A 15,074-nucleotide genomic window follows, 5' to 3' on the forward strand; every position below is an offset into this window, starting at 1 on the left:
TTCCTTCGTTCTCAGTGTCAAATGCTAATATAGCCATCATTAACTGTGTCTTCACTCTCTCTTCATCGTCTTGTTTTTTGTCTTCTTTTCCATAATTCTTGTCTTTGATCATTTGTATTTTTATCTTCTGCTTCTCTGAAGCCTGTGACTGTCCGTCGGAGTTTACAGATGGCACCTGTGAAGATCTGACGGGCCGCTGTTTCTGCAAACCAAATTACACCGGGGACAAGTGTGACTCCTGCTCCAGCGGCTTCATTAACTTTCCTGAATGTTACCGTAAGCTCCAGATTTCAGTCACAATCCTCTCGTGCACTAAATGAGGGTGGACCCGATTCATTCCAACATTATAAATACTTAGGGATCTGGTTAAAAGAAGACTGTGTTGACATTGTGTTCAAAAATAAAAAATTCAAATTGAATTCATTAGGGAAAAAATAGGTTTTAATCAAATTACATCAATAGCCATATCAGCACATCTCTGTCTTCATATTAAAACCTTGTGGTCAAAACTGCCAAGATATTGAATAGCCTTATGATGACATGTCCCTTACTTCTTGTCCTCTCTTAGCCATCCCCATCTATCCCAACACCAACGGTGAGGTCAAACCAGCAGGAGAGATCATCAGTAAGTCTTTAAAATTTTAATTTCAAATTGGTTTTACTGTTTTGTCTTGTCTTTTTGGCACCTCTAGATCATATTTATACAATTTTATGCTCAGATTGTAGTTATCTTATAGTAAAGTAAAGTAGAAGCATAAATAATTGTTTAAGTTCAGAGAAAATAACAATCTTCCAAAGAGAATTTTATTGCACAAACAGCAATATAAAACCATTATAAAACAATACAAATGAATTTAAATAAGGGTTTCTGATGCATATTTAAATATTGTATTTGCATTTTCTCATCTCCCCATCACTTTGTTTAGCTAATGTTAACGTTTTTGGATACATTTTTGTAAAATCATTGCAGTGTGAAAAGAGTTTCAGTGGAATGTGATAAGATGAGCCAAAGCATTGTTTACATCAGTCTCACAGATACAGTATGTGTCGATATAATTCTACATGACCACCAACTGTGACATTCTAATATGTTAGAATGTTTGTTTTCATGGGGATAAATATAATATGGAGCAGCAGATGAAGACAACAAACGTGACAGATCACCAGCAAACATATTTCTATTATCTGTGCAGACTGTGAGTGCAGCGCAGCAGGTACTGTGGATAACTCATGCAGGCCTGATCCCCGGACTGGAACCTGCATCTGTAAACCAGGTTTCACTGGTGATCACTGTGACAACTGTGCTCCGGGTTTCTACGGACTTAACTGTCAGGGTGAGAGATGAAAATGTGCATAGATAAATAGAAAAAATCTACTAATTATTTTTATTTTGATTAATGTTATTTTCTTAATTAAATACTTAACATCAGAAAACGTTTGGTTACTTAACTTAATCCCTAGTTCATTGATATCACAGTGAGTAGTTTAACTGTGGGATGACTTGGTGCGACCAACTACTGTAACTCTAATGACATCACGCCTGTCTGTGACAGACAGTGTTTCGGACTCCGCCTCTTATTATCACAGCCGATTGCGCCTTCGTAACTCATTCTAGGTAGATTTCTTTCCGTGTATATGCAAGGTGACATTTGTGAAAAACATTCTTTTTCTAACATTCACTCTTTGGTCCCTTTAATATTAAACAGGGAAGAACAACTGCAAAAAGTATGGTGTCGTATTCACATGTATGGCTACCAGAGCTGGTCACATAGAGGTGGCAGCATCATTAGATGCAGATCATTCATTAATGCACTTTGACGCTTTATTGCAAGAAGAGGTCAGGTTTTAGAAATATGTTCAGATAATGAAACAAACTTTGTTGGTGCTCAAGAGGTCTCTAAAAGAATGGAACACCTTCAAAATACAAAATACGCTGACTCAGCATGGCATCAGTTGGTGGTTAATCCCCCAGCTGCTTCTCATTATGGAGGGGTGTGGGAGCGTTTAATACGATCCATTAGACGTAATGTCTGCAGACATTACTCTGTGAGGTGGAAGCTATTATAAATAGTCGGCCAATAACTACACTTTTCAATGATCCAAATGATTTGGAGGCCTTGACACCAAATCACCTTCTTCTCTTAAAAACCCAGCCTTCGATACCTCTGGGAGTTTTCCAGAAAGATGATCTTTTCGCCCTAACCCTAACCCTTAACACTCTTCTAAGACTTAGCCCAAGTCCAAATTTGGCACTGAAACCAGTACTTCATTGAATTTGGGTGATTTCACAGCAAATTGAAGTTTGTACCCTTGAGAGATATTGTGGACAACACTTAGGGGGGGACTGCGCATGTGTGCCACTATTCTACTTTCGCAGAAAGTGGGCTGTTGTTGACAACCACATTGCCTCTATCTGGAGGTTCCCCTTAGGTTCCCCTCCTGAAAGGTACAATGTTCTCTGCTGGGGACAGAGGAGCATCACAATGTTTGTATTTACTTATTTATTTATTTTGTTTGTTTTTCTAATAGGTAGAAAAGCACTATTTAAGTGTTAATCTAACAGATTTAACAAATTTAAGTTAATATAACAGGCAATAGCTAGCAAATGTTGTTGGCTCGTCGCGACATGTTAGCCTGAGTTACACTAGTACTCTCTACAAGTAAACAAATACAAAGTATCCATGGAAACATCTTACTCTGATGCAGACACCGTTCTCCAAAAGACGTGTAACCCTAAGTTCTTCGTGCGAAGGACTTACCCAACGCACTCCAGGCTGAAGCCAGAAAAACTGCGTTTAACCATGCGTCCCCTTACGGGTCATCTGTGAATTGTTAAGCAGGTTTACAGCTGCTTGGAACACTCTAAGGGAGCTTATGATAGTGCTTGGAAAGAAAGAGGGTATGACTTAGGAGGGGTGGTCGGCCGCGTTAATAAAAGGAGGGTGGAGCCCAAAGCACGGCTTGACCTGTCTGTCATGGACAGATGTGGTGTCATTGGAGCTTCCATAGTTGGCCATGTCAAGGCGAATCCCATAGTGAAACACAGAGCAAATGTTAGAAAACAAACACTGACAAATGCCATCATAAATGTTGAGACAGCTTCCTTCAGCTGTGATTTCACTTTCACATTAGAAAATACTTGGTTAAATAACTTTACATCTATTACCTCCTAATAAAATGAGTATTATCATCTCTTCACTCATTCAAGCAATTAAATCACGCAAATTGCCTAGTAACTGTAACTAAAAAATGTGTTTAATCAATAAGGAGCAAAAGTTTATGTGTTTATTGTTCTGGTTTGTGGCCCACACGTGTAGACAAAAATGCAAACACACAAACAGAGCCTGGAATTCCAGAAACTTTATTTGCAAGTTTATTCATACAGGGTTAGTTTGCCACCCAGGACTCAGTTGAAAAGTACACAAACACACACTCCTGAGTAAACAACATTCCCCCAATACATCCATACAACACCTATACAAACACACTCACGTGTTATATATTATCCTTTACTCTTTACATGTCATTTGTTGGTCTGCGTTGGTGTGGTTTTGTTTATGTAACTCTGTGTGGATTTGTGTGTCCATTCAGCCTGTCAGTGTTCAGGTCCTGGCTGTCTTGATGGGTCCTGTGACTTGGAGACCGGTCATGGTGTGTGTCGGAGTGGTTTCCAAGGCTATGAGTGTGATCAGTGTGCACCGGGCTACTTCGACTACCCACTCTGCCAGCGTGAGATACTTTTAGTTATTTATACATTATATCTCTTTGCAACAGGTTTCTCACCACACAGATCCAATAACCCAGCTTCCTATTGCTAAATAAAGCAAGTTCCAAATAAAGCCACAGCAGCATCACTTCCTTTATCCCAGAATTTTGGTCTGCCCAGCTGGTTATCATATTGATAATCACGATGTGGAAACCGTCAAGATAACAAGCAAAACATGGTCATGTCATATAATTGTCCAGATATTGCATCTAGATACAGATAGGATGTTAAAACCATCTGAAGATAGGGTGTTAGTCCCTGTTTTAAATGAAAAACAGAACTGTATGGTTGTCTTGGTGATAGTAACACCCTGGCTGTAACACACACTAAAAAACACATACCCTTTCTTTCTCTCTCCAGTGTGTGGCTGTAGTACAGTAGGATCTCTCCCTGAAGGATGTGATGCTTCTGGTCGTTGTCGGTGTAAACCAGAGTTCCAGGGCCCTCGATGTGAACAGTGCAAATCTGGATTCCACTCCTACCCTAACTGTCAAGGTATATACACACAGACACACAGACACAGAGTATCCTGATACCCACATACTATAGTGTCAAGAAAGAATTTTTATCTCTCGTTGAACTCCACACATGTTCACAAGAAAAAATAGACATGGTAACACTTTATACGTCTTCTTGTGAAGTGTTTTATCGCCTCATTCCTCATTCAGTGTATGAGTGTGTGTGATTGTGAGTGTGAATGGGTGAATAAGAAGCAGTGTAAAGTGCTTTGAGTGCCAATAGGTAGAAAAGTGCTATATAAGTGCAGAGCATTTACTATTTTACATCACCTGGAGGAGTTTTCAGTTCAGATAATGTCATCTGAAGAAGGTTAGCAGAGCATGTTGATGCAGACTGTGCAGACTAAAAAAAGCCACTGTGTCAAAATTGCTAACTAATTTCAGAAATATAGTATATATTAGTGGTATATTCCCATATTGAGCTATTTTAATGAATGTTCCTCTGAATAATTATCAATAATTTATTAAACTTCAAAGGAGAAAAATTAGTGACTCAAGCATGATTGCAATCCCAAGAAATGCTCCATATGTTGGCTAGAGTGTGAGAAAAATATTAGACTCTTGAGAAAATAATATTTAAAAATGATTTTTTACCGCAGGGTTCCATGTGAATACCCAAAAATCACTTTAATATGAGTGTAACTGATTTTCTTACCCCTTATTTTGTCAGTGTGCACCTGTGATCCTCGCACATCAGTGGACACCAGCTGCACTTTATCAGGTCACTGCCACTGCCGACCCAATTACAGCGGAGCAGCATGTGACCAGTGTGCCCCTGGTTACTATGGTTACCCAAGCTGCACACGTAAGTCACTGAACTTAAGGTTATATCACAAGTCTCTTACAAACGCCCTCATTTCCATCCTCATTTTCCCTTTCCTGACAACTTAGTCCCTCCCACTTAAGATGCATGGAGGGATGCAAGGATTGTGTTTTTTTTTTCTTTTCACTCTACCTGTGTATAAAATTGTTTCACATCTATAAATTTTAAACATGCATTCTTTATTTATACTGAGCTCAGACATGTAAATAATCTTCACTGAACAGATGAAGTAATTGCTGATTTCTTGCATCTGCACATACTGATATTCTGTTTGTAAATTAAATATTTAATGGTTATGAATTTGCTCTATTTTAATAAGATAGTATTAGAATAAATAATAGGCAAAAATCAGTATGGTTAACAAAATAATAAAATACTCTGAAAAGTGTCCTTTTCTATAATCAGTATAAGTCTGCTTTTACCTAAATAAAACTAAAAATACAGCACTTATATGTGTAATGGAGTATTTTTACAGCATAGTGATGTGTGTACTCCAAATATGAAAAGATAGCAGGGATGAATAACTGAATGACCATGTATTTGTTGCAGCCTGTCAGTGTTCTGCAGAAGGCTCTCACTACATCAGCTGTGACCAGGTGACAGGACAGTGTGTGTGTCTGCCCAGTGTGGTGGGACTGAGGTGTGACAGCTGTGCACACGGCTCCTACGGTTTTCCCACCTGCCAAGGTAGGGACATGAATACACACACACACACACAACATAAACAGACAATTTCCGTTCGCCTATATAACAATGGAAGTCAGCTGTGACAGCTGTTAATGTGGCCTGCAGTTAATCATTGTTAGTAAACATAGCCCACACACAACAGCTATTACACAGACAACCTAAAAGGGAAAATATATTAAGATGCTAAACATTTTACTAATGTCATTTTCATTATTTCTTGTTTTCTTTTTTTTCTTGTTTTAAACTGTTCTTCATAAGCTTAAACTTAAAGAGCACTACAAGGAAATGTTATCTAATGAATTAAAATCTCAACATTACCACTGTAAGTATACGGTTACAGCTGCTAGGTAACATAGCATCATGTAGTGTCAACAAACAGATTACCTTATATTTCATTCAATTCAATTCAATTCAACTTTATTTATATTGCGCCAATTCACAACAAAGTTATCTTAGGGCACTTTACAGAATGAACTCAAGATTATAAAGATGTATAGAGAGAACCCAACAATTCCCCCTGGAGCAAGCCATAGGCAACAGTGGAGAGGAAAAACTCTCTTTAACGGAAGAAACCTCCAGCAGAACCAGGCTCAGGGTGGACGGCCATCTGCCTCGACCGGTTAAGGTCAGTGGAAAGTGAAGAGAGAAAAAACAGAATAACAAAAGCAACAACAAAACATTGGGCAGGCTGGTAGGACCAGTAGCTGCACACTGGAAAATACGCATCTTCAAAGATGGGGACACCTGCAGAAAGGGACAGAGAGAGAGAGAGACAGAGAAGGAGAAAGACAACTACGGGAGAAAACACACAGCGTTAATATCATACAGTGGTGACAATTTTGGGGTGAGAGGAGAGGAGGAAAGGAGCTTAGTGCATCGGGGGGTGGGTCCCCCAGCAGTCTAAGCCTATAGCAGCATAACTATAACTAAGTATAAGCTTTATCAAAGAGGAAGGTTTTAAGCCTTGACTTAAAAGTAGAAATATTTTATATTTAGTGTTATGTTAGATGACCTAGCTGTAATAGTAAAACCATTTTAATGTTTTGTGACTTTCCTTATATTGTATTTATTTATTTGTTTGATTTTGGTCATTTAAAGCTGCTACATGTCACCCTGCTGGCTCTGTTCAGAATCTGGTACCACAATCCATGGTGAGTCTTTGTTTGTCATTGTTGCACATGTAAAATTAAGTAACCTTTTATGTGATTTAATAGCAAGGAGTTGAGATTAATGCAGTAAGAATGTGACAAGTATACATTTATAAGCTGAACAAATAAAATAATAGGTCGGACCATTTGTTTTTCAGGTTTTATTGACTGTACACATATATATATGGACACGTTACTTTGTTTTTATGTATTTGTCAGTTTTTGTATCAAAAACGCCATTACTGTTTTGTGACCACATTTTTATCTTAAATTTGCCTATAGAAATGTACTTATTTTCCTGTCAATCATTATTTTAGGGCCAATGTGAGTGCCGTCACCATGTGCATGGCTCTGCGTGTGACAAATGTAAACCACTGTACTGGAACCTCTCCCCAGACACTCCCGAGGGGTGCTCCAGTAAGATTTACTACACACACCTTACATAGATGTGTCTTACTACTTTGGATGCTGGTAATGCTGTTCATGCTCGAACTAAAATGTGATTTCTTCTTCAGACTGTGAGTGTACCATTGTAGGGACTTTGAGCGGTGTTGCAGAGTGTGCACAGGTGAGCAAGTTCAGGTTTGTTATTTTCTTTAAAATGTACTGTAAATCCAGTCTAAAACATAAGTTTAATAGTCACCTTTTCTGTGGTGTACACAGTCTTTTCGCTTTTTATCCTCTTTTTCCTCCCATGTTGAACAAATACATTTGATTCCTGATAGTCTAATTTTATTAAGATCCCTCTATATGCACTGCTATATAACAGTAATATTCTTCTTCTTTCTGACAGGAAACTGGTCAGTGTTACTGTAAGCCTAATGTTTGCAGCGGGACCTGCTCTAGCTGTAAAGATAGCTACTACAATCTGCAAGAACATAACTATTTTGGTTGCCAAGGTGAGTTTTCATCAGCACCTTCACATATGTTAAAAAACAAAGCTTGGCTGCTGTGGACTGCTACCTTGTATTTGTTAATTCAGCCTTCACATGTATGTGTGTGATGTGTGTTTAGGATGCCAGTGTGACATTGGCGGCTCTGAAGGTCAGTCTTGTGGAGAGAGGAATGGCCGCTGTCCCTGCAGACCCAATGTGGAGGGACCAAAGTGTAATCTGTGAGTCAAACAGCAGCTAAATGTGTTATAAAAGGAACTTAGTATGTATGTCAGTATATAATGGGAAATTAATAGGGATTATACTTATTTGGAGTGTCATTTGGAGGTATAAATGCCTCCAAATGACACTTTCTACATATAGAGTAGCAATTAAAAGTTCACACACGTTCATCATGGATGTGACTACCATGACAATATTGGGCTTTTAATGAAAAAAAAAACACAAGAATTATGCGCAAAGGGTTTAATTTATTTGTTTTCTTAAATCAGCACTGGCTAATATACACACGGGGGTCAAAGCTACACATACAGCATATCAATTTGTTTTTCAAAATGTCAAAATGTCCCTTCGCTAGTCTCCACTTTAACAGATACTTTTGATAGCCATTTACATTTAGTCATTTAGCAGACTTTTATCCAAAGAGACTTACAAGTGAGGTACAAGGCAACCAAGGATCTAAGTCAAGGAGAAAACATCAAAGCAAAGTCCTATCAGAAAAGTGTTCACATTTCACGAGATGCAAGTGCGAGAAAGAGCAGAAACGTAGTTGTTGTTTCTTTAAAAAATAGATTTAAGTGCATAGGAAGATGCAGAAGAGTTCTGTTTTCAGCAGTTTTTTTAATATTGGGAGTGATTTTGCTGAGTGTGCTGAGTTTGGTAGCTCATTCCACCATCGTGGGATCATTCTGGTGAAGAATTTTGCTTGGTGTCTTCTGTGCGGTGCTGGGGCTACCAGACCAGTTGAGGTAAGCAGGAGCTGTTGAGTTAACCACCATGTGAGCAAGAGACAGAGCTTTGAACCTTATGTGAGCAGCTACAGGAAGCCAGTGCAGAGATCTAAGGAGTGGTGTGACATGGGTCCTTTTTGGCTAATTAAAAATGAGGCGAGCTGCTGCGTTTTGGATCATCTGCAAGGGTTTGATTGTGGATACCGGTAAGCTTTGCAGTAATCAAGACGAGATATGACCAGCGCCTGTTCAATGAGTTGGGTTGTATATTCTGTGAGGTAGGGTCTGATCTTTGTGATGTTGTAGAGGGCAAATCTGCTGATCTAGAGACTGAGGAGATGTGGTCCTTAACGCTCAGTTGGTTGTCAATGATGACCCCCAGATTTTTGGCCGATTTATGAGGACAATCACTGTAGATCCAATGTTGATGCTGATGTTGTGTTGCGTCGAAGGTCTGGCTGGGAAGACAAGGACTTCGGTCTTGGAGAGGTTGAGCTGAAGATGTCTCTCTCTCATCCAGGCAGAGATGTGTGAGAGACAGGCAGAAATGCGTGATGAGACAGTGGAGTCGTCCGGTGGAAAAGACAGGAAGAGCTGTGTGTCATCAGCATAGCAGTGATAGAAAAGCCCATGTGAGTCAATGATAGAGTCCAGGGAATATAGACAGAAAAAAGAAGAGGACCAAGAAGTGAACCCTGCGGCACACCGGTAGAGAGGCTATGAGAGTAAGAAACATGCCCCCGCCAGGATACCTTGAAGGTTCGTCCTGATAGGTTAGAATGAAGCCACGCTTGAGCTGATCCAGAGATGCCTAAGTGGACAAGAGGATCTGATGGTTCACAGTGTCAAAGCTGAACAGAGCTGCTGAAGATAGATCAAGTAGGATTAAGACAGAAGACAGACCTGTGGCTTTTGCAGCCTAAAGAGATTCCATGACAATCAGGAGTGCTGTTTCTGTGGAGTGACCCCTCTTGAACCCAGACTGGTTGACATCAAGGAAGTTGTTCTTGGAAAGAAAGTCTGATAGTTGATTAAAGACGTTCCATTGTCTTGGCCAGAAATTCAAGAAGGCAGACCGGTAATTCTCCACAACGGCGGGATCAAGAGAAGGCTTCTTGAGCAGTGGGGTAATCTGGGCCTGCTTGAATGAGGTCGGAAAAGTCCCTTTTGTGAGAGATGTGTTGATGACTTGTGCAATAGCTGGCATTAGTGTGGGTGCAACTGTTTGAAGGAGAATTGAAGGGATTGGATCCAGAGAGCAGGTGGTCGGATGGTTGGAGAGGATTAGGGTGGATACGTCGTCATCAATCAGAGTTGAAAATGATGAGAGCAATGCAGTGTTGGAAGAAGTTAGCTGTATGTCATTGTCTGAAGAAGAGAACTGTGAGCTGATGGCTGCCACCTTATTAGTAAAAGAAGTCAGCAAAGTCATCAGCAGTGAGAGAGGTAGATGGCGGAGGTGGAGGTAGGTAGATGAGTGATTTAAAAGTGGAGAACAGCTTTCTGGTGTCTGAGGTGTTGCTGAGCTTCTCCTGGTAGTATTCAATCTTTGCCCTGGTGGCACTGTTAGAAAAAGATCCAAGCAGATCCTGATAGTTGCAATGGCAGATGGAGTCTTGGATTTGCACCACTTCCTCTCAGCACTGCTGAGCATGGTGCATAGTTCACGGGTCCAGTCGGTGAGCCACGGATTAGAAGCTGAGGGACGAGCAGTTCTCGAAGACATGAGGCAGAGACAATCCAAACACGATGAAACTGTATTGCAGAGGCTTTCCATGGCTGCACCTGCATCGAGGATGGAGAGGTCCTGTGTTGAGGGCAGAATTGCGGAGACCAGCGAAGAGAATCGGTCCGGGTTGAGAGACCTGAGGTTACAACGGAAAGTGTGGTGGGAGAATGCGAGGGTCCAGGGATGAAGACTGTGAGTTGAATGAAGAAATGATCCGATACATGCAGAGGAGTGACCAAGATGTTGTTTGTGGTGCAGTTCCAGGCGAGGATGAGGTCGAGGTTGTTGCCAGCTTTGTGGGTCGGAGGAGTGGAGACCAGACTCAGGTCAAACGTTTTTAGAAAAGCAAACACGTCAGCCACCTGAGGTTTGTCTAGGTGTCTTGTTGGTAATTTATTCATCCTTCGCAATGCACCAGGTCCACTGGCATCAAAACAGTCACAGAATATGATTCTGATGTCTCACCTTTACTCTTTCCAAGACTCCTCTGGCCATTGTGGCCAAACAACTTAATCTTTGTCTCATCTAACCATAAAACATTCCTTTAGAAGGGTTCTTTTTATTTCAAGGTTTGACATTAAGCTTTTTAAACCACTTCTAGAAGTGTATTAGTAGCTTAGATGATTTACTTGCTTGACAAGCCAAATATACTTACAAAATAGAAAATGTAGAACTATTAAAAGTGTTGTATCACTAATATCAGGGTCATAAAAAGTATCAAGTATTATATCTGGGACTAAGGAATTTTGGTTTTTAATCAATTACTAATTTCTCTTCAGATGTGAGCTTTTGCATTAAAAGTTAAAAATAACAATATGGATTAATTGTTGTTCTGTATCTTTATTTTTTGTTGATTAAAAAGGCAGAAATACTAAACAGTTATACTAAAGCATAAATACTGATCACACGTCAGCTGAAAAAAAACGTTGATTAAATGTGTATCTGAGACAATAATAGATATTTTATTTTACAATCTAATTGATTGTAAACTGAAGGGGCTGATTCACAAATATGTTTTGCAGAATAAAATACTGACATGAGAATAAACGGACTTTAAATAATGCATAATAACATACATATATTCAGGAGTGTTATTCCACCCTTTTAGTACATTTAAATTAAATGCAGCAAACCCTTAGTATTCAATCTAAAGAGAAATTTTTAACGGGAAAGGAGACTACATCTTACTTAAAACAAGTTGCTGATTTGCTGAGATCAGTAAATAGCAAAAGGAGGTTCCTTACTTGACCCACCAACAGGTGCAGAGGTACCTGCAGGTAGGATTTCAATTCAACTTTATTTATATAGCGCCAATTCACAACAAAGTCATCTCAAGGATTTGGAATTAGGATTTTGAAACAGGAGCTTTTAAATTGCACAGCAGCCTTTTGGTCAGTGGTACAATGTTCCCTCGGCTTACTGAGGAAACTAGAAAATTACTAAAGTTGAATGTATATTTTTGACCATGTGTTGCTGTAAAACAAATACATGAATTAAACCTTGTGCACCTAATTCTTGGGCTTTTCTTTCATTAATAGATGCGTGGTGTACAATTATACTAATGTCAATTTTGGCCCCTTTCAAAGGATTTTAAGAAGAGATTTCGTAAATGACTGAAGCTAGAAAAACCTTCTTCAGTATTCATCTGTACAACTGACTGTGTAAGACAGACTTGAGGAAATAATGAATTTATCCTTTAATTTTATCTGTTTATATTATCTATCGATAAAGAACTTAACCTTGAGTTTCTCACACCTGCTACAGATCTGTTTTCTAGAAAATCTCTTCACTGCATGACCCCCAGATTGCATAAACTGCATCAATCTTTTACTTTCTACACGAATCTCCCTCTGTGTGCAGACCTCATCCAGATCACTACTTCCCAGACCTCCATCATCTGAAGTTTGAGATTGAAGAGGGAACCATGCTGGATGGTCGACCAGTGCGATTTGGCTACAGCTCTGTGGAATTCCCTGGCTTCAGCTGGAGAGGTTACACTCAGATGTCTTCCATCCAGGTAAGAACACCACTTTTCACCTCTTACCTTTATAAAACAATAATCTCACTTAAATTAAAAGATATGCTGTATTTACCTCACTTGTATTATGAATTGCGCAGTCTGTATTTTGTATATGCTATAGATAATAATGTGACTGTGGCCCTTTGTTATTGCTCCTGCATGAAACAGACTGCCTGCTCCATGGTTAAATGTTGTGTGGACCAGGAAATTTCTCCTTGGTAGAATGACTTTTCAGCAAACACAAAAAACTTCCAAAGGGCACAGGGGATTAACATTTTATGCAATTAAAATATGTTTCAATTACTTCAGTTAATTTGGATAATTACAATAGCTCTACATGAATCTTCAGAAAAGGTTAATTGCACCCCGAGTTCTTTTGCTGTTTGTGCTGCTAAGTGGAAATCCAAAGAGAAATTTTTTAGGTTGTGTTTTGGCCAAAAGTAGTAAATGCTGCTCTGCTTTTGGTGGTTAAGGTCTCACTTTTGGCCTAGTGTCTTTTATTTCCGACACCCTCCTCCTCCTTCATGTAATTTGTTTTGTCTTCCTTTCTCTTAACCACGTCCTAACCTCTATTATTCCTATCATTCCTATCTCCTCTGATCTGTCATTTTTCTCTTCCTGCCATATCCTAATTTTCTTTTTTCATCTTTCTTATCCTCCTCTATTGTCTCTCCAATTTCTTTTTTCTTTCTAATCCTTCACATATTCTTTTTCTTCTATGTTTTGTCATGTTCCTCCCTAACTCTCTCTCAATTATTTTTCCTCTTATGCTTTCCATTTCCTCCTTTTCTTATCATCTTTTCTCTCTTTCCTTTCCCTTCACCTTGTTCTTGTCCTTGTTGTTGTCCCGTTTTCTTTGCTGCCTGCTGCTTTGACAGTCAAAGGTGGTGGTGACGGTGTCAGTCAGTTCTCCAGACCTCTTCCATGTGGTGCTACGCTACGCTAACCCAGGGAGTTATGATGTTCAGGGCAGTTTATCGGTGATAGAGGACAACTGGAACTTCCACTGTGGTAACTGTAAGTGCTGCATCAGGACTAGGATGATGCTGCATTTCTTCTTTCTGGTCTTTTATCACTTATTCCAGGATTGGAATGTCTTTCCACCATATCCACTGTCCGCTCCTCATCCCTGTTCCAGAAAGCTGTACCAGCTCACCTCCTGCTCACTTGATTTCAGTGCTTTCCTCTGGATTTACGCTGTGTTCAAAATAGATGTATATAATGTGCATGTAAAAACTCCTTCTAGGAAGGTCCTGAGAAGACTGAGTTTTGCACCAAGCTTTAGCTGTCAGACAGATCGCTTTACATTTGACTCTAGAATACTCTAGTACAGAGAGGAGTTCATGGTCCACTCAATGACTACAAGGCGCCCATCCACTTCTATGCTTGACAGTGGCTATGAAGTCCTGCCTAAACTTCTGCTTTTATAGAGGTCTACAGACCTGCTGATGATCAGTTGATCAAGGGCTAATGATTAGCAGCCCGTGGTTGCTACTTGTCCTCTTATATCCTATGGAAGTAAAAAACATAGAATTAAAGTAGGGGTCACTAACTTTTGTGCATGACTGTAACAAACAAATCAATTTTCTAGATTTCTAATAGGACAATTACACATCAAGGAGGTGGAGTATGCAGTCCACACTGCATCAAGATTTCTCCTAAAGTTTTGTTTTGACTTATTGCACATTTACAAACAAGATTTTGAATTGTTGGAACACAGCGACTGTGGCGCAGGAAGGTAGAGCGGTTGTCCACCAATCTCACAGTTGTTGGTTCAATCCCCGGCTCCTCCGGTCACATGTCGAAGTGTCCTTGAGCAAGACACTGAACCCCAACTTAGTTGCTCCTGGTGAGTGTTGGCCAGCTGCAGAGCAGCTCCCCCACCAGTGTATGAATGTGTGTGTGATTGTGAGTGTGAATGGGTGAATAAGAAGCAGTGTAAAGCGCTTTGAGTGCCAATAGGTAGAAAAGCGCTATATAAGTGCAGACCATTTACCAGACCATTTAGCATTAGTCTAGTGTGTAAAGCTCTCTCATTCTCTGTATTGCTATTCTTCCTACCGCTTTCCTGTCATGTCAAATGAGGCTAATGGATGGATATGTGTGTGTATGGCATGTAGTGCTCTTTGCTCTTTCACCTTCAGGGCCACAGATCAGTGCAGAGTTCAGGGATATCAAATTATTGATTTATAGTTTCTGCCCTACACACTTCCCCTTCTCCCTGTCTCACTCTCCTACTTCCTGCCACTGACCCCTTTGGACCCTGTCCCTGTAGACTGCAGTGAAGCTTCAGGTTTATGTGAGCGAGGCAGACGTCTATCTGACTCGTTTCATCCTCAGATATGTAAACTCTGAGGGCATCACCTCCAATGGTAAAATAACAGCCTATCAGGTCAACCGGAGAGGTAGGTCTCACCAATCACAATCTTAGTACCTTAATATCTAGTGAGTACACATTTGTATGTGTGTATGAGCAAAACAGAAGTAGATGAGATGTATGTATGAATGTTGGTTGCATGTAAATCACTGCAATTGCATTT

At 39.9% G+C, this 15,074-nt stretch overlaps 1 protein-coding gene across 3 annotated transcripts in view; it reads left to right on the plus strand.

Moving 5' to 3' along the window:
* lama5 (laminin, alpha 5) overlaps window positions 1–15,074 on the plus strand; it is a 102,441-nt gene that overhangs the window by 47,321 nt on the left and 40,046 nt on the right. For 2 of the 3 annotated variants that reach the window (XM_067526106.1, XM_067526105.1), the window contains exons 10-23: window positions 142–276; window positions 569–625; window positions 1,194–1,334; window positions 3,592–3,729; window positions 4,127–4,261; window positions 4,955–5,089; window positions 5,657–5,794; window positions 6,893–6,945; window positions 7,260–7,359; window positions 7,458–7,510; window positions 7,736–7,841; window positions 7,957–8,056; window positions 12,375–12,531; window positions 13,413–13,551. In XM_067526106.1, the coding sequence (XP_067382207.1) occupies window positions 142–276; window positions 569–625; window positions 1,194–1,334; window positions 3,592–3,729; window positions 4,127–4,261; window positions 4,955–5,089; window positions 5,657–5,794; window positions 6,893–6,945; window positions 7,260–7,359; window positions 7,458–7,510; window positions 7,736–7,841; window positions 7,957–8,056; window positions 12,375–12,531; window positions 13,413–13,551 (1,587 nt within the window). Of the gene's footprint in view, window positions 1–141; window positions 277–568; window positions 626–1,193; window positions 1,335–3,591; window positions 3,730–4,126; window positions 4,262–4,954; window positions 5,090–5,656; window positions 5,795–6,892; window positions 6,946–7,259; window positions 7,360–7,457; window positions 7,511–7,735; window positions 7,842–7,956; window positions 8,057–12,374; window positions 12,532–13,412; window positions 13,552–14,809; window positions 14,940–15,074 lie in introns of all 3 variants that reach the window. The other variant, XM_067526107.1, reaches the window with a different exon arrangement.

This window comes from Channa argus, chromosome 13, assembly GCF_033026475.1.
Source record: "Channa argus isolate prfri chromosome 13, Channa argus male v1.0, whole genome shotgun sequence".
Classification (NCBI taxonomy): domain Eukaryota; kingdom Metazoa; phylum Chordata; class Actinopteri; order Anabantiformes; family Channidae; genus Channa; species Channa argus.